At 51.1% G+C, this 17,949-nt stretch overlaps 6 protein-coding genes across 6 annotated transcripts; 2 read left to right on the top strand and 4 right to left on the bottom strand.

Moving 5' to 3' along the window:
* Positions 1 to 3,126: 3,126 nt before the first annotated feature.
* On the top strand, positions 3,127 to 4,951 carry A1O5_00889 (uncharacterized protein; the record flags this gene model as incomplete). Its single annotated transcript, XM_007741508.1, has 3 exons — positions 3,127 to 3,389; positions 3,448 to 3,512; positions 3,573 to 4,951. The coding sequence occupies 3 exons, from the start codon at positions 3,127 to 3,129 to the stop codon at positions 4,949 to 4,951; spliced, it is 1,707 nt and encodes a 568-aa protein (XP_007739698.1).
* Positions 4,952 to 6,514: 1,563 nt separating this feature from the next.
* On the bottom strand, positions 6,515 to 8,626 carry A1O5_00888 (uncharacterized protein; the record flags this gene model as incomplete). Its single annotated transcript, XM_007741507.1, has 3 exons — positions 6,515 to 8,140; positions 8,187 to 8,333; positions 8,396 to 8,626. 3 exons carry the CDS (start codon positions 8,624 to 8,626, stop codon positions 6,515 to 6,517), a joined length of 2,004 nt encoding a protein of 667 aa, XP_007739697.1.
* Positions 8,627 to 9,162: 536 nt separating this feature from the next.
* A1O5_00887 (uncharacterized protein) lies at positions 9,163 to 12,166 on the top strand (the record flags this gene model as incomplete). Its single annotated transcript, XM_007741506.1, has 4 exons — positions 9,163 to 9,242; positions 9,310 to 9,516; positions 9,605 to 9,864; positions 9,933 to 12,166. 4 exons carry the CDS (start codon positions 9,163 to 9,165, stop codon positions 12,164 to 12,166), a joined length of 2,781 nt encoding a protein of 926 aa, XP_007739696.1.
* Positions 12,167 to 13,193: 1,027 nt separating this feature from the next.
* A1O5_00886 (uncharacterized protein) lies at positions 13,194 to 13,643 on the bottom strand (the record flags this gene model as incomplete). The annotated part of the gene is made up of 1 exon (XM_007741505.1): positions 13,194 to 13,643. One exon carries the CDS (start codon positions 13,641 to 13,643, stop codon positions 13,194 to 13,196), a length of 450 nt encoding a protein of 149 aa, XP_007739695.1.
* Positions 13,644 to 15,359: 1,716 nt separating this feature from the next.
* On the bottom strand, positions 15,360 to 16,126 carry A1O5_00885 (uncharacterized protein; the record flags this gene model as incomplete). The annotated part of the gene is made up of 2 exons (XM_007741504.1): positions 15,360 to 15,763; positions 15,817 to 16,126. 2 exons carry the CDS (start codon positions 16,124 to 16,126, stop codon positions 15,360 to 15,362), a joined length of 714 nt encoding a protein of 237 aa, XP_007739694.1.
* A 721-nt stretch (positions 16,127 to 16,847) lies between these two features.
* Positions 16,848 to 17,748, bottom strand: A1O5_00884 (uncharacterized protein; the record flags this gene model as incomplete). The annotated part of the gene is made up of 3 exons (XM_007741503.1): positions 16,848 to 17,023; positions 17,079 to 17,652; positions 17,707 to 17,748. 3 exons carry the CDS (start codon positions 17,746 to 17,748, stop codon positions 16,848 to 16,850), a joined length of 792 nt encoding a protein of 263 aa, XP_007739693.1.
* Between the last annotated feature and the right edge of the window lie 201 nt (positions 17,749 to 17,949).

Below are 17,949 nucleotides of genomic sequence, written 5' to 3'. Positions count from 1 at the left end.
CTACGCGCTCATTGTTGATGTTTATTCTTGGCAGACACGTCTCCCAGTCAGAGGTTCGACGTGGTCAAAAAGGCTGCTTCTGTCCATCCATCAGTTGGAGAGCTTGAAGGGCACCCCGTGCCATTGGGGTTGTATTCCGTTCGAGATGACGACTGGCTGAGACAACCATCGATGCAATCGTTCGGGCTCCATGAACTACTCGGGCTCTGAAGCTGATCGAAGATCGCGTTGTGCTGTTTGTAAGAGCACGCACGGAGGAAGCATTACCTAGTTGAAGCTGTTTGAGCCGTCCAGCAAGTCACACTAGGAAATTCTCCGGGGTATTTCGGCCATGGTAGTGTCGCACTGAGCGGGGACCGGCCTGTCATCTCGACGCTGATCCAGGTACTGGGTATTGCTTCTTGTGCCCCTCCGTCAGCCTTAAACAGGGCATAACGCGCGAGAAGCCGTATTTTGTTTGGGCTTTGAGACACAATCTCGATTTAATATCCTGTACAGCGTCTGCGGTTCGGAAATCCGAAGTTGATACGAAAACCAAGGAAATAAAAAGTCAATTCTTATTGAATGACGCAGTAGTGAGAGTCTCAAGGTCAGCAGGTCCGCGAAAACTGATGTTGTCGAGCTGTTGCTTGAGATCCATCCTTGAATGGACAATGTGGGGGATCCGTGGTTGAACGCCCCCAGCTGATAACAACCACGACTAGTGTGAAACAAGCTTGCCGAAAACAAGGACTTGTGTAGTATGACAGAATGTGCTTCATCTTTGCGTTCATGAATGGGCGAGGGCTCATGATGTGAACCGACTCGACTCCAATTGAAGGGGCAGAGGCTCGCTTGGACTGGTGTGAGCCTTGCGAGCTTTGCGTAAAGACATCGCCCATTCGTACGGTGTCTCCGGGGACAACAGCCACAGCCGAGAGGATGAAGCACCCTAGGGCCTGAAGCCATACTTGAATGGGTCAAATTACGAGGGGTGCTGATGACCAATCGTGATAAGGACAGAGGATGGCGCAATACATCGACTGATCACTGATGAGCGGAATGGATGTCCTTCTGCTGATGCCCACGTGAATGAGGGCCGCAATCATGGAGTGGATGATGCTTATCCATTTGACCAGTGATCTCTTACAGCATGAATGCAAAATTCCAGCACGTAGGCCTGGAAGGCGGCTTGGACAAGCTAAGAATACAATCGGCAAAGGATCCAGGCATTTTTACTCATCTCGTGTTGCTCTGTGCTTGTCCACAGACACAGGTGAGTTCATTCCTTGTGTTCAAGTATGACAACGTGATTTCCGCACGCGCCCTTTTGCCCAGAACAATAACACCGCGCCCGTCCAGGTCGGACGTATCGGTATGGAGGCCATCTGGGTCGACCGCGATGACATGGACAAACCCCAACTAGAGCACCAAAACAGAGCACAGCTTCTTTGACCTGCAGCTCTGCCATCTGTGATAGGGCGATAGCGGTCGGTTATTGCACGGGGCAACCTCGCGTCATGGCGCATGAACCTTGTCAATCCTGCGCAAGGACGGAGAACGGAGGTTTGGGGGCTTGCAGGATGCGCTGAAGGTGCTTTAGCCTTCCTAACAGAGCGTTAGCTCGAGGAGAAGAGCTTTCGCGCCGAGGTGGGAGGCTTTCCAATCCTGTGATCAAATTGACTGCGAGGTATTGGTTGAGACAGGCTGGCGAAGCGCTATGGATATGGAGATGAACAGAGTAAAGGATTTTCAATCGAGATCCAGAAATGGGTCGAGGACATTGCGACCGCCGACCGAGCGATTGTACTTGTTTATCGGATGACGATCAGCCGATTAAGAGAGAACATCAAGGCGATGACATCGTGTGCAGGATGGGAGCAATGGAGAAACCATCAAGTGGACGGCGCTGAGTGGTTGGGTGATAAAACGAGGAACTTGGAACAGACATGGTGTTGCAGCCAAGGTGGAGCAAGTTCGTAAAATGTGAAAAGTTTGTTAAAGGCCTTCAGGTCTTAGGGCAAGACGCCCGCTGCGAGGCTCCAGGCACGGAGAGCTACCTGAGCTACCTGGCCTGTCAGCCTGGGGGCCTTCTGGGCTGTGGAGGTGGAGCTTAGGCAGGCCTGGTGCGCCAGTGGGCTAGTGAGGCTTAGGTTGAGCAGCTTGAGCAGGAATGGGCAATACTCGACGGGCGTCGCGGCGGGCACAGCTGAACTTGTCACTCCTCACATTGAACTGCGCTCTGGACCTTAGTCTCCCTATCCGCTGGTCTGTGTGTGAGTGAACATGTGCGTGCGTGCATCTCGACCGGTAACGGTCAATCATAGCTTGGCTAGTAATCATACTTGATCATTCGACCCATAGACAGTAGAGATGATCCAACGCCTCCAGCGGCTGTCAGTGCCTGTGGAAGTGCCAGTGCCAAAGCCTAGTAGCCAGTGCCATAGTCAAGCGGTTGTTCGGTGCCAACCAGTCTTCTGGACTCGAGGCCCCGCAGTGCGTCTCTAGGCCCTTTGGGGCTCTTGGGGCGCTTGGTCTCTGTACCTTGCAGACTGCAGTGAATCCAGCGAGAGGCCCAGTGAAGCTCCAGCTAAGCTGATTCTGCTCCCAGCGTCGTCCCGCCCACTTCTCCAACTTCAATGCTGCCCAGCAACAACAAGGACCTGACTTTGCACCGGCCTTAAAACTCCTCCTTCTCCCCTCCTTCTTCAAGCCACCGAGCTGCAGGTCAAAGGACGCTTCTTCTCAGTCTTCTGTCTCCTGTCAGTGCGAGAAGAGGCTCCTGCTCGGTGGTCCGTCTCTCCATTTGCTTTGGCATCTTCATCACCGCCTTTGCCTCACCGTCACTGGCAGACAGGCAGGTTGACCACATACCCACGAGCCCCCGGGACCTCGAGCAGTATGATTGCTTAGAAGAGACCGATATCGTTCTGTCCAAGCCTCAGTTGACACCGACCGACCAGAATTCTCTCCATCTCCGCCGAGATTTCGACCTCGACGTCCCTGTGTAACCGATTTTTTTCCGGACAAGATCCAAACAGACAGCACCCTCGGTGGTACCGTTCACCGACGGCCTTTCTAGAAGGGTGGCTGGTCAATGGAAATATAAGAGGGAGCAATTGAGTCAACGTCTTCGTATTCGGCGACATGATTGAGGCTTCGTCACCGTTGGCGGCAATGCAGCCTCCAACGTTCATGGGCCATTGCGGTGGTGGCTACAGAGCAGACGGGCCTACGTCCTTTGCGTCGTTTGCGGCTGCCAAATCCTTTGGCACAAACAGCTTCAACTTCAGAGATCTGTCAATGAAGAAGCCAAAACCGGACTACTTCAGCCTCAAATCGGTTCGGGGGTCTTCACCCACCGCCAGCCTGGCTGCCGATCTTTCACAGAATTTCCACATTGACCAGAGGTCTGCATCCAGCCTGCCATGACAGAAACAGTTCACCTCAATGCTAACTAGTGCTCAGTCCGCAACTACCCACCCCTCGGAGGGCACTCTTTCCCAACAGCTTGTTTGCACAAGAAGGCCACAGTGAGTACAGGGTTGTCGTTGGTGAACGAATCTCCCAATTGACGTTGTCAAAAATAAAAGGAACCCTCACCACACCTCCTATACCGTCTTCCTCTCCCGCACCAAATGACATGATGGACATGGATTTGGACATCTCACCCCTGCCGCACAAAATGCCCTTCTGCACAGTGGCAATTCAGCTCCAGTCACCGACCCCGGACCTGACGCCCACTGATACTTCGTTACTGTCGATACCTTCACCGTCTTGCGATTCGCCTACCGAGTCATTCCAGATCAACCTCCCTCAAGACAGACGGAAACAAGGCTTTCTGCGGCCGTCATTAACCAGAGCTAAGGGCTTCAGTACCGGCAGTCTGTCCCAGAGACCTGCGCCCGAAAGTCAGCTACCGCCGTTCAGATTCGGCAATAGCAACTATTCGAGCAAACCTGCAACATCCTCCTCGCTGTCACTATCCGAGATATTTGCAGACTCGCCCAGCCAGGAGAAGTTGGCCCCAAGGTTAGGTGCGCCGGCCTTTGCTCCTCCTCGATCCCGTCCAAGTCTCTCTGGTTCTGGACATTCGTCTCGCAATGGGTCCCCTGTCGGAAATCACATGAGAAAAACTTCCAATCCTCTTGTGAGGCCCCGAAAGCAATTCCGACGATCGCTGAGCATGTTTGAGCACCCGGAAGACATAATGAGACAAGAAAAAGAACGACTCAGCCCTCCCCCGTTACTGCCTTCAATCATGGACGTTGAGGCACCTCATGTTCCTCAGCTACCCCACTTCACGCCGGAAGGTGAAACCGGCTGCCTGCCTAGGATAACAAAGGAGACAATGGTCTCAGTTCTAGACGGTCGCTTCGATCATCTGTATGAGAAGAGAGTCATTATTGACTGCAGATTCGAGTACGAGTATGACGGCGGCCATATTGAAGGTGCTGTAAATTTCAACGACAAGGAAAAGCTGTCAGCGCAGCTTTTCGACGTCGAGCCTACCCCGAGAGCCCTTCTTATCTTTCACTGTGAATATTCTGCTCATCGAGCGCCTCTTATGGCCAAGTACATCCGCAACAAAGACCGGGCCGTCAATGCTGATCGCTACCCGGCACTCACATACCCCGAAGCCTACATACTAGATGGTGGCTATAGCACCTTTTTCAAGGATTATCAATCGCGATGTTACCCTCAGAACTATGTCGAAATGGATGCAAAGGAACACGTTCTTGACTGCGAGCGTGGTCTCGGGAAAGTGAAACAAAGATCCAAACTTCTTCGAGCCCAGACCTTCGCCTTTGGCCAACATTCACCTCTTGACTCCAGTCCCACTGCCATGGGCCGAAGAAACTTGGATAGCGATATGGACCTTGACATAGGCCTGCAGTATACCCCTGTTGCTGGACCAAGACCTGGGGTTGACGTCTTGCGTACTCGCAACCACCGAATGCTGTCATATTAGCGGTGTTCTTTCTTCTTCAACTTCAATTGCGTTTTAGCCCGGCGTTCGGAACGGTGTTTCATCATCTTTCAGGGGGTCATCTTGGGCGTCGGATGAGATGAGGTTTGGACGCAACCTGATAGCGATATTCGCTTTTTGAGCTCCTATCGAGCTATACCCCAGAATTTTCACCTGTTCTTTTGTGCGTGCATCATTGCGCTATACCAGCTCATAGCTTTGGTGACAGCATCCTGGTTGGGTGGACCTCGCACATGGCGTTTTCCTTTACTGTTTAAGACGACCTTCAGCGTTGGAGCGCGGAGACGACGACACCGCCGGAGCGCGCATTGGTCCAGCCACGACCACCCTTTTCCTTTCCACTTTTCAATACACCTTGTGTACGTGTCAACTTGCAGAGCAGGAGGCGCTGTACGAGCAAAGCCACTTCTGCGGCGCCTCAATGAGACAAAAAATGCAGACACATTCAAACCTCCGACTTTTCACGATTGTTGATCTCTCTCTTCAGCAAGCTCTCGCTTTTCTCGAATCAGCTCTCAAGCAATGTATTTCTTGGTTGCTGTGCTCTCTCTCCGACCTAACGTATCTGTGCTGTGTATGTTGGGTTTCTTTCTCATGGCTCGAATACTTGGGCAGGCTATGGCTATTGGTGCTGCTACAGATGTTTCGACTGGTAGCGAAAGCATCAAAAGAAAATGGGAGGGGCTTGGGCATCACCACCACTCTCATCTCTCACTGTCCTTACTGCCGCAACTTAGCATAGCAGAAGGTGATGTGACCCGTTCGCTGTTTACCTTGTGCGCCACACAAATGATCCGTGTTACGAGCATCAGCATGAGCAGGTCGATAGATTATGGCAGAGGAGCGCTTTCTCTACCGCATAGATAGATGATAGCTTGAGAGGAATTGATCGAGTCACCATGAATAGATTACTGTCCACTGAATTGACATACTTATCTTCCTCTCCTTAACATGGATGTCTCAACTCGCAAGAAGCGTATGACCTTGGTTGAATTCCATGCATAACTGCCGTCATCTATCTCATGGTAGACATCAGACATTGAATGCCCCATCCATCCTTAGGTAGCTATTGCTACATAGGTGCGAAGTAGTTCTAAGTAAGTACCATTGAGTGGAATACTGCTCTTCTTCCCACACAAAGCCCAAAGGCCAGATCATCCCCTATTAACACGTACGTCCTCGGGCCCACCACCTCCAGGTCCAGGTCTAAGGCGAACAGCAGTCTGTAAAATCAAATGCCATTGCATTGCGTCCGTTGTTGCTTCCTCTGCGCACACACACAAGTTCTTCTGGCAAATAAATTCCTTCTTCTGGCCTCCTTCCTTTCTTTTGGCAAATTTTCAAATCCTTCCTTTTACTAGAGTGAAGTAGCGAGTGCATGGATGCATGCATGGCCCCGGGTCTTGGGTGGTGCTCACCTTCCTTTTTTGGGGGGGTTTTGAGTGCCCCCGTTTGTCTTCGTCTCCCCGGCACGGCCCCAATTCTGCTGTACGTGTTTTTCTTTTCTTTTCTTTTCTTTTTTTTTTTTTTTTTTTTTTTTTCAAATCAAACCTCTTCTTGGTCTGCTTCGATTCCTGCACTGGGTTCCGCCGCCGCCGCCGTTGTCATCTTCATCATCCTCCCCTCTAAAATGGCGCCCTCCCAAAACAGGTCGACGCTCTTGCACAATTGGCTAAACCCATCCGTCATAATTAACTCACAGAAATAGGTCCTCAATGCCGTCGCTTGTGTTGGCTCGGGTAGATTGAGCCAGGCCTCAAGGCGGGAGCGGGCGGAGCAGAGGTCGAAGGCCGGGTCTGCAGAAAGGCACTTTTGAGCAAGGCCAAGGAGGACGTCATCGGTTACAGGAAGAGGTGGAGCTTGTGCTGCTTGCGAATCTGGCGCAGCTTCTGGCTCTCCTGAGTGCGAAAGACACATAGGTTGAGGAAGAGCGGCAGTAGTATGTGCCTGAGCTACTGGCGATGCTGGAGTTGGAGCGTTGGTAATGATCTGGTCTGCCGGCGTACATGGCGGAGGGGCGGCCTTGTAGACATCTCCGTCGTCCCCTGCGGCGTGTTGTATCGGAACGCTTGAAAGAGCTCGAGATGCAGAACGAGTTATATGCCTGGTCGTTGTGCCGCCGAGGCATGGGCTACCCTGGGTTCGGGGCTGGTCCGCATGGTACTCTGTTTCGGCAATCTCCAGGGCCTTTGTCTGGTCGGATTCTGCTAGGTTATTTTGCGCACACGGAAAGCTTCGGGGCTCAGTGATCGCGCTGTCTGGGAGCAAACTGTATCCCGGTTGTTGAAGTAATTCATCAACGGTTGGCACTCGCTTGTCTTTTTGAGGTTTGTTTGCGGCGGTCTTCTTACGTGTTGCGGCAGTTCGTGGCTTTTTGACTGCTGGAGTCTTTGCGGCCTTGTTGGCAACCCCTCGCCTTCCCCTACCCTTTGCGGTTGTGGTGGTGGTAGATTCTGAGTCGTTCGCTTCCACACTCGTGGGCTGTCGACACTTTCTCGCCTTTTTGCTAGCAGAATCGGCATTGCCACCTGCAGGCATAGAGCAGATCTGATCATTGACTTCAGGTCTTGTTATCTGCGGTACCAATTGCCCTCCACGAAATCCTAGGCCTGTTTCGCCTCGAGGCGCTTGAAACCCGAGGTGCTGCTGACACACTCTGGTCGATTGCTGGCTGCGTACGCCAACACCGTCCTCGGGCCCTGGTGGGGGTTGTGTAGCACGGAATCTGAGCTGCTGTTTCTCGGGAACGAGAGTCGTGGCGGTACTGAGTGAAATGTTAGATTTGGGATATCCAGGTCCGAGGTCCGACACATAGGCTGTATGCGAGTCCCCATCAGCTAGTGGCCGTACACGCGAAGGATATTGTGCCGGTTGTGCAGGTGCCAGAAACATCTGCGGCGGAGGCATTGCGGATTGAGCTGCTGCCGCTGGCCGAGACAGCGAGAGTGCGGACATGTCATCGTAGTTCCTCTGCCCCATTATTGACAATCCAACTTGAGAGGCAGAGTCACTAGGTGCTAACAGGCTGGGTGCAGCTGATCTTGGGGCTGCTTGTGGCTTATGAGCTGGAAAGGTACCGGCTTCGACGGTAGGCACATTAGCCCGCGAAAGCATTTTCATAGCTTCATAATAGTCTTCGTTTTTGGAGAAGCGAATCTGAAAACGTCGGATCTAGAGACTAGTGAGTATTGAAGGCTTGGGTATGGGAGTTTGTCACCTGTCCATTGGGCATGGGATATTTGATAGCAATCATAGGCACTTTGACAATGATGGCGACGTGAGGGACATTGACAGTCGTAGCGGCTGGGGCTTGAATTAGAGCACGATGGGCCTCGACCGACAACGCATTGAGGTCCAGTTCTTCCTGTAAGCTGATGAGCGTTGTCCGCAATGACCAAAGAGCGATTCTGAAGCGGTTCCCTGTACCATGACTTCAGGATCTTGTAAGACTTTGAATTTTTGCCTCTCCTCAGTCCGACCGTCTTCCAGTTGAACAGGGCTGCTTTCAAAGATGGCAAAGAGAGCATCCTTGCTGGAGAGATGGATCCATGGTATAGGAGCGATACTTTCATTAGACACCGTAGCATAAGAGAATTTGAGCAAAGGAAGGCACAAGGAAGATGATTGAGACAGTAGTTGAGATCCTTGAGAAGGCATTGCGGCATAACTCAGCAGAACTACAGCAGGACATTACCATGAAAGATACGGGAAGTGGTAGCTTGAGCAAGCAGGGATATAGAGGTGGCCAGGAATATGGCCCTGAGCAGTGTGTGACAGTGGTTCGAATATGATGGAAGCGAGGACGATGGAGCGTTTCGAGGTTGGGAGTTCAGGTACCAAGTACCGTGTACTCGGTACGTACCACTTTGGTTAGTGACTGCGGCAGCCAGTTCGGGAATGGTGATCCGAGCGGCGGGAGCCGAGAAAAGTGAAGGGCACTGGGTAGAAGAGTGAATGCGCCCAGTGCGCCTTAACTGCTCAACTGCAAACTGCAAAAGCGCAGTGCACCAGCATCACTTCGTTGAAATTCTCGACATCGCTTCCAATTCACCTCAATCCTCTGCTCCCCCCTCCCCTCGCCACCATCTTTGCTCCCCTCGTTGACGCCACGGCGCCGCCATGACCGAGACCGATCCAGCAGATATTTCCCGGTGATATTTCGACCCGAGTACGCTCGACCAGCGAAGACCAAGATGGCCACTCCGCCCGGTAGGATGATCGAGAGCGAGGAGGAGTTTCTCAATGATGTTGCCGCGTTTCACGAGCAACGAGGGTGCGTACATTCCCGCGAGACCACAAGCCATACGGTACGCACGCTGACAGAACGATCCTTGCAACAGAACCCCCTTCGACCGCGAGGGCAAAGTTAGTGGCCGGCCCATCTCCTTGCACAAGCTATATAGACTGGTCATGGAAAGAGGCGGATATGATGCCGTGTCTTCAGAACGAATGCAATGGAGGACCCTCGTCAAGGAGTTTGGCTTTGGCAAAACCCACGAGGCCGTCATGACATTTCAACTCAAAACGGTATATTACAAGAATCTAGCGTGAGTGACCAAGAGTGACACCAAACACGTCTTCTTTTCCTTGTGTACACTATTCACTGACACTCCCGTGACTTTGCTTTGTGAACAGGGCGTACGAAATTGCCACATTTTGGGGGGAAGAGCCGCCGCCAAGGGACATCCTTGAGGACGTCAGTGCAAAAGGCGGCGACCTGCGAACCCGGACGCGCGAAAACTATCCTCCACCTAGCTATCGAGGGGCAATCGAGTCTGCGATGGCGGACGCTGGGGGAGCAGGGGCAGAGTCCACTGAAGACGACATGCAAGTGACGCCCAAGCGCGAAAAGACCGAACTCGAAGAGCAAGGAAGCGCAAGCAGATATCCCACCCGTATGTCTTCTCACCACCATCTCACCAACATCTTTCTACCTTTCCCTCCATTAACGCGACTACTCTAGGTCAACTGAGACAAGACCCTAAGCGCACGCAGATGTTCCAGCCCGACACTGCGCCTCCGCGCAGTCGCAATGTCCGCGCAACTGACTCTCCCTCTGTGCCGCCGCCCTCGCAACAGCCTTACACAAACACCTCAAATGACCCGCGCACCCCAAGTTACGACTGGTTTGATAGGTACGAGCCACGACAACCGGTCGCATTGACCCTCCGACAAGTTCACACCCCTGGAAATGACACCTTGTACTACGCTCGCAAGGCCCATCTCAAAGCCGCAAGCATGCCTCGGTCCCTGCCCGAACCGCAGCAGTTCCTCAAATCATCGATTCCGACGGCTATGAGTGGCCCGAATATCTACTTAAGGTGCCTTTTAGGTTTGCGATCAGGAATTCAGGAAGAGCAGGACTTTGCTTTACACCATTTGGTCAAGGTGTCATTCGAGCGCGGCGATAAGTACAAATTCGAAGGATTTCCCTTCCTCGCAGAGGGTCTGCTCGAGAAGGCGCTGGAGATCACCCAACTGATCTGTGGTGTCAAATGGGAGATCAGCTATGATGAAGATGACGAAGGCCAACCGATCAACACCCTGAATGCAGCCTTTGGAACATCAAACTTGCTTCAACGCATACAAGCTGTCACTCCAAGGGTCTTGGATAAGGACTTGGAATCGGCCGAGTTTTCAGAGAGATTGGAGAAGTTGAAGGAGGCTATCCTCGTCCTCCGCAATATGGTGATCCTCGAGGAGAATGCGGTTTTTATCCAAAAATTCCCCCTCTTCAAGGACTTCCTCACGATTGCCCTCTCACTTCCACACCAACCTAGAATCGTCGAGTTCAAGCAGTCAGCTCTCGAAATCACAGAGCAAGTCACCAGGTACTGGGAAATGAAACCTGAAGACCCGTTGTACAAGTCGCTTCTTCCATACCTCGAGTCCGAAGACCGAGGTATGTTAATTTCAGCCTTGAGGTCAATCAACAGAATTGGCCTCGAAATGCCTGATGCACATCGTCTCACTGATGTACCTCTTTCGACAGTCGAACGATTGTTTTCATTCACCCTTCTTGACGACAACGAACTTCTCGAAACGTCACTCGATTTTCTCTACGAATACACAGCGATTCCCGAGAACAATACGGAACTGCTCGCTAATTCTTTCCACCTTTTACCAAATATCATTTCGCGCCTTACGAGTCTTCTCCTTTACCAGTCAATCAAGCACGAAGAACCCGTCGCGGCGAAACCGGCGCCTAAAGTGGCACCAATTCCAGCCGCCATCCCAATCATTCCACCCGAAGTGCATGCGCATCTTCTGCAATTTGTGGAGCCCGAACGCTCGTCAAGGTGGCTACGGTGTTGCTTTGAAGAGTCTCCGACCGACGACATCACCCAAATCGCCATTTGGCAAGCATATCAGGGCAAATTTGCGCAGAACAATCCCGTTCCTGCGGCCGACTTCATCAAGAATGTGTCAAATACCTTCGTCTCCGCCCAGGCCCAAGTGATTAATGGTCCAACCCCAAGATTCATCATCAAGGGGATCAAGGCTCGGAGGATTCTAGTCGATCTTCAAGGTCGACCTCTGTTTAAATGTCTGTGGGATATGACTCGCTCGGATATGCAGGACCAGAATGGCCAAGTCCATCCGCGAAATATATGTCCTGTTTGGCATACAAAACGTGAAACTCTATGGAATCACATCATGACAGACCATCTGAAGATCGAGAAGACGCCTGAAGGACGCTTTATGCCAAAATCTGGTGAAACGTGGATCTGTCGGTGGACAGGTTGCGGACGACAATCTGCACTAACAAAGAGCAACGAGATTGGCCCTCATTTCAAAATGCACATCCCCAGGGCGGCAAGCGAACAGTCCAAAATCATCCACCACTTGGCGCAAGACGTCAAAGATCCAGACCCCATCCAGGTGACGCATGAATGGCATTACACAGCGACGGATCAAACCGGCCATCCCTGCGGGATACCCTGGATGAGCGTTATGATTCTACGGAATTTGGCGCGATATGCCAGCAGACATGGCCAACCCTTTGAGAAGGATGGGGTCGGGTTGAACGAGCAATTATTTGCGGCTCATAGGCACGGACTCTTTCATGTATTGAGTGTGAGTCGGACATTAAGGGATTATGTCAGCGACCTTCTCATGATGATCGAGGAGGGTCAGAAGGATGAGAAGAGAGGATCGAAGAGGGGACGTGAGGGCGAGGATGAAGATGGAGACTAGAGGCTGAGCAGGTCCAACTTTTCCAAGTATGCCTCCGCTTGGGGGAACGATATGGTGGACGCATGATTATGGAGAAAGGCAAGTATGGGAACCTCATTGTTTCTCATTGTGTGTTTTCTATCATCAGGAACACTGTTTGGCGTGATTTGGCGGGTATCAAGGGTCAAACGGATATGGTCTTCGGCCTGGCGGGTGGATCGCTGGATACCCTTGGGATGGCACATCCATTGTTGGAGTTTGTGCACAGGCTTTCCTTTGTCGTCGTTCTAGGTGGATGTTATCAGTCATCGTGGAAGCCCTGGCAAGGGTTTCGTTCCGGCAAAGCCATGGGTATGGTTTCATCGGGCGGGCGGACAGCTTTGTCCGCCGCAGTACTTTGTGGGGACTGAAGAATGAATTCGAAACAAAAGGGGAAAGAACCAATTTACACAAAAAAGGAGCTTGATGAGAACGAGATAGAATGGTTCCAGGAATTCTTTTCAAATACCTTTGAAAGCCCTTCTATTTCAAAACGCACAAACGGCGAACGGCGACCAACTCTTTTTAATGAAACGATTCAAGACCTTTTCCCCCTCCGTCAAATTCACTTCGTCCCAGGTCGTGCTTCCTCTTGTGAGAGAGAGGCAGGCGTGAGTGATCCTCGGCTTCCGGCGACCCATGGCTATTAAGCAGTATCTTGAATCCCCGGCATTTGGTTGGGTTTGATACGACGGTCGATCACTGAGTGTCCTGATTCCAGAATGTCGCCTCCTGGGGCAAAATCCTCTATGGGCAAAGCTCGGCTCATGTAGTATGCATGTGAAGTTGATCCCCTCAAGAGGCGGAGCATGTGTTGTTCCAGGAGGAAGCTAGCATTCCGTCTTTAACGACTGGAACAATAGACATCGAGACGTTCATCTGGAGACGTTTGTACGGTCGTTCGGTGATAACTTTGGAAAGGTCGGTCGTTAGCTTCAGAATCAGGCAGGGAGTGTTGAAAGTCAGAGTCCACGTGTGCTCAGAATCACTTACCAGCAGAGAAAATGGCTCAAGAAGACTTCTTTTTGGCGACCGGGGCAGATTTAGGGAATTTGTTGTCGTTCATTTTCCCGTTATACGATGATCCCGACCCCCTGGCCCGACCGTCGCTGACAGAGCTCTTCTTCACGTCACCCTTGTCTTTGCCCATAGCGCGTTCCTCCTCTTCATCCACCCGAGTTCGGGGACTGACTGAACGTATTTCTCCATGGGAAGGTCCGCGTCTCTCACCGCTCCAGATATTCTCATTGAATACAGGGGCTGCTCCACGGGTTGCCGTCAGCTCTCGCTGTCTTCTGGCTTGCGCGTTGGGAGTGAGTCTCATTTTTGCCTGCTTGGCCTCTTCTTCCGGAGTCTTGAATATATGTTTGCGTCTGAGACTACCACGGTCTAGTTCTCTCTGCTCAAATAGATCTCTCATGCGCTGTCGGCCAGCTTCTTGTTCCTTGCGAGAGTCCATGTCTTTGGCAAAGCTGAGATGAGCTAGATCCGAGTAAAGAGCAGTTGGTCGTCTCTGGGATTTCGACGGTGGGCGAAATCAGGTAGATATTCAGCCTCGGTGAAGAATTTTCGAGAGACAGGATAACGAGATTTCTGACAGCCTGGACTGGTGAAAGAAAGACGAGTTGCTTGTTTCATAGACGACCTTGCAGCCAGGGCGGAATCACGCATAAAGCAAATGTTGACTGTGCCTATTTGACCTTGTGATGATTTCAACTCACCGCTTTCACAAGGAGGACAGAATCCAAGTCAGGTAGGCCGAAATGAAAGACGAGCTGGATATTCTGTCCATCAGATAGCTTCTCACTTCCAGCGTAGAGGCTGCGAGCTCAACCTCCATGAGTCTCACATCTTGCACCCCAGACCAATGGATGGTTCCTACATGAAAGCTTCCGAGGGGTCATCATAGATTGAAGGCGATGCGTGTGTTTCCAGATAATAAATCACGTTTTGCTTGATCGAGCTCTGCTGTCCTCTTTCTAACTCATGCAGAGCGTTCTTGGGCCATTTGCAGCGAGCAGGAGGCATCCAGATGGGGAGGGAAGAACAGTCGTTCAAGTTGTGGATGTGGTTAGGCTGATCATTGTTTCCCTGCTGGGACTTCTCACCGAGCAACATCGACGCTTCAGTGATGGAAAACCAGGGCCGAGTTGAAGCAATTGAGTACGACGAAGTCAAACGATGTGGATGGGAGATATCCATTTGGAAACTTTGCCGCTTGCCTGCTTTAGACCAATATTCACACGGTGCCACGTGCAGCACGTGTTGCTGTCTAAGGAGATTTCGATCCCCTTTTGATTTCCTGCTGCTTAAGGGTGCGCACAAACATCATCCAGTCTTTCTGTGGCCGAGCTCATGCTTAAATTTCTTCAGCACAATGCCTCTTCGCTGCGGGGATTAGCGTGTTCCATGGTTCGATACGTACATCAGCAATCTTACTTCGTTCGAGAGAACCAGTGGTGGTCTTAGCCTCAACTGTCGCGTCCTACAGTCGTCCAGATGCTTCTCATGCACGCGCTTTGATGATGGACAAGAGTTATGAATGTGCTGGACGCATCCTTGATGATAGGAGTGAGGATCCCTAAGAATGCGTTGCTGCTGTGGGACTTCTCGAGAGGAGCGTGGATCGTCCAAAAGCTGGAAAGAGAGGGAAATGGGATCCTGACGCGCGAATCATTAGTCATCCAGAATATCTCTCCTAGACCCTCTTCTGGCAGAATGGCTGCGCTGGTCTGTGCAATAAGGACACCAATTCACAATATGTTGTGGACTTGTTTGCGGAGCTTATACCCCCAAAATCTAGCCGAGAGTCTGTCTGAGCAGGCAAAGACACTTGAGTGCGTGTTTTGAGGTACTATATCCACTGATTTCAAGATTCCATCCACCTGGTCGGGCAACAATGGAGCTGTACGGAGACCTGTTTCTCAGCTGACCATTGCAGCATTCCGACCGGAGTCCAAACGTTCATCCAAAGACAAGCTGGACAGCCTACAAGATCATGCGGAGAAAAAAAAAGGGAATAAAGATGCTCCGAGACGATGGTACGAACTATCCCGCAGTGATTTTTCATTGTTGCTGGCAGAAAAAGGTCGCAGATATCATAAGCGCCCCAGAAGAACATGCAGCAGAGAGCCAGTTATATGGGTGAAGAAGCATCTGCGTCTTATACCGTCTATCAGTGGGCGGTCTTGCCGATGCTTGCAATGACGCCTTTCATCTCTCCATTCAAAGTCTTGGAAAGCTGCTCTTTGAGCAGTTCAATCAGGCGAGGATCGCGTCCATCTTGCAGCCCGCAGTCGACCTCTTCCACCGCACCGTTCTCTTGATTGAAGATCCAACCTGTGATTGGGATCGACGGCTTAATCAAGGGGTGGCTCCTCAAAAATTGGACGTCCTCTACCACGCTTCTTTCCAACACTTCTCTTTCCGTTTCCCCCTCTTCCCACGAAAATGCATAGTAGGTCAACGCCTCCGCCCACTGTTTCGATCCCGCCAGGAATGGTCCGTCTTTCATGCTTGGGTCGTTTTTCGATATCATTGATCGGATCCAGTCGTCGGAGCATGCTAAAGCGCCGCAGTCTGTGTCGACATGAGCGAAGCGTTCCTTGATCTGTCATTCATGCAGTGCATACCTGTGTGATGAATGACCTTCAACTCTTTGATGTCACTTAATACTTCGATACTGGCAATTGTTCGAAGAACATCCATGGTTGCAGTTCTTCCACCTCCATTGCGAATGACAAAAGCCTCGTTTTCGCCAAAGCGGAAAAATTGGTCCGGACTGCATCTTGCATCACAACATGTGATTATGCCAACGCGAGACTTTGCTCCCACAGTCATGTTCGGCTTGGAGAAGACATTTGCCATATAATCCTCATTTGCGGCTTTGAAGTCGTATGGTCTGAACGCTTGAAAATCGGGGTGGCCAAGTCCTTTCGCCATGGCTGCTTGCGTGCGCTTCAGAAAAGTCTATCTCACTGAGAACAAACGGAACAAGGGAGATGTTGAAAGATGTCGTAGCAAGTTGTCGGCGGGAATGCACACAAAGAGTTCTCATAGTACATATACTATGCAAATTTGGTTTGGTCTATGCGCGGTGTTCGGGGTAGCCGTTGTGGAATCCGGAGTTGCCAGAAACACCGTATGCGGTGTTGGAGAGCCCCGACTATCTCACCAATGGTAACACCCTTCAGAGACCTACTCCACCTCACCTTCAGTGAATACTACATATGATTAGCTGGCGGATGCCATTGTCGCCGTCTCGAGTCTGGGTTCACACCAGGAATATGTTTACAAACCTCGTGAAACTAAGGGACCATGCTAAAGCTCGCAATTTGTTTCAATCAAATGCGCAAAGACTGACGATTGGGCCTGGCGCAATTATGGTTGAAGGGCTTCTACACCACGAGTCCCTTTTCCGTCGACTTTACAAATACAACACCAGAATGTTGGATATGCATCTGAAACTTCTTTCATATCCTTCGAAAGAGCTGCTACGCTGCTCGAGAGTCACCAGACCGCGACCTCGATAGGAAAGTTAGGACTCACCACTAGTTTACTAAAGGACGGTGGCAGAACAGTCTCATCGAAGAGGTTGTCGAGAACTTGCCGACATTTTGGTTGGCTTCACATTCATGCTATCACAGCTATGTCTCAACGTGGCTTAGAACCATGTCTTGTCCCCGCGGTGGGATATAAAAGCTCCTCCATCACCATTTTCGACCCTTTTTGAGTTCACCACGCTTAAAATTTGTTCGACAGACTCAAGGTGTGTCATTGGACCCGGGAAGTTAGGTGCCGCTTTCAAAAACTTCCGAACGAGCCCTTCTATCCCAGGCGCTTGAGAGGGTTAAGTATCAGTCATTGAATAAATGAATCTTGGGGAGCTACTCACCTGCAGCTGCCGCTGTATCAACCACCCCGGGAGAAATGGCAATGAACAGGATTCCATCTTCCTGATATCGAGCACTATGCTTGGCAGCCGCAATGTTGACGGCCGCTTTGCTCATGCTGTATGGTGCTGATTCCCAGATACCAAGCTCATTGACAAAGTCAAGATCCCCCATTCCAGAACTCAACGTCACTACTTTCTTGATATGGCTCTTTTGGATCAAGGGTAAGAAGACATTGATGGTGTTGATGACTCCGACGACGTTCGTGGTGAACGCTGTCTTTATGTCATCGACTAGCAGTGTCGGGTCGCTTTCGAACTCATTGAGAAATTTCCCTGTCGTAAGGTGGGACACATACGCTGCATTGTTGATCAGGTAGTCGAGCGAGCCGCCCGTCAGGGATTCGACAACATCTCGAGCAACGATTAGAGCACAACGGTCGGTAATATCGGCTTGGAGGATTGTAACATTTGTCAAGCTATCCTCTTGAATCCTTCGGTCTATCGCGACCTTGTCTCGGACTAGGCCAACTACAACATTCTCTGAATCCCGAGAGAGATACTGGATGAAGCCACACTGACTCTGTGGTCAGCATTTCGAGTAGAATTGCAATTGGAAGAACTCGCTTACTCCAATCCCTCGACTAGCTCCGGTCACGACGTATGATGGCATTTCCCTGGATTTTACGTTTGCCTCCCCTTGGAGATATGGACAAATTCTGAAACATGCAGCATTGCCAGCGACATATATTCGTTTTGTCCTCTAACTGGTGCAATAGCCTGCACAGCAAGTTTGTCAGCGGAGTATCAAGTGTTGGGCGGGGTGAGAAGTACCTACTGCTTATGGAGCTCTTTAGGTTATATCTGATTGTTT

Source organism: Cladophialophora psammophila (assembly GCF_000585535.1).
Source record: "Cladophialophora psammophila CBS 110553 chromosome Unknown aczJe-supercont1.1, whole genome shotgun sequence".
Lineage (NCBI taxonomy): Eukaryota > Fungi > Ascomycota > Eurotiomycetes > Chaetothyriales > Herpotrichiellaceae > Cladophialophora > Cladophialophora psammophila.
The sequence above is the reverse complement of the archived record's forward strand: the minus strand, read 5'-3'. Positions and strand labels throughout refer to the sequence as shown.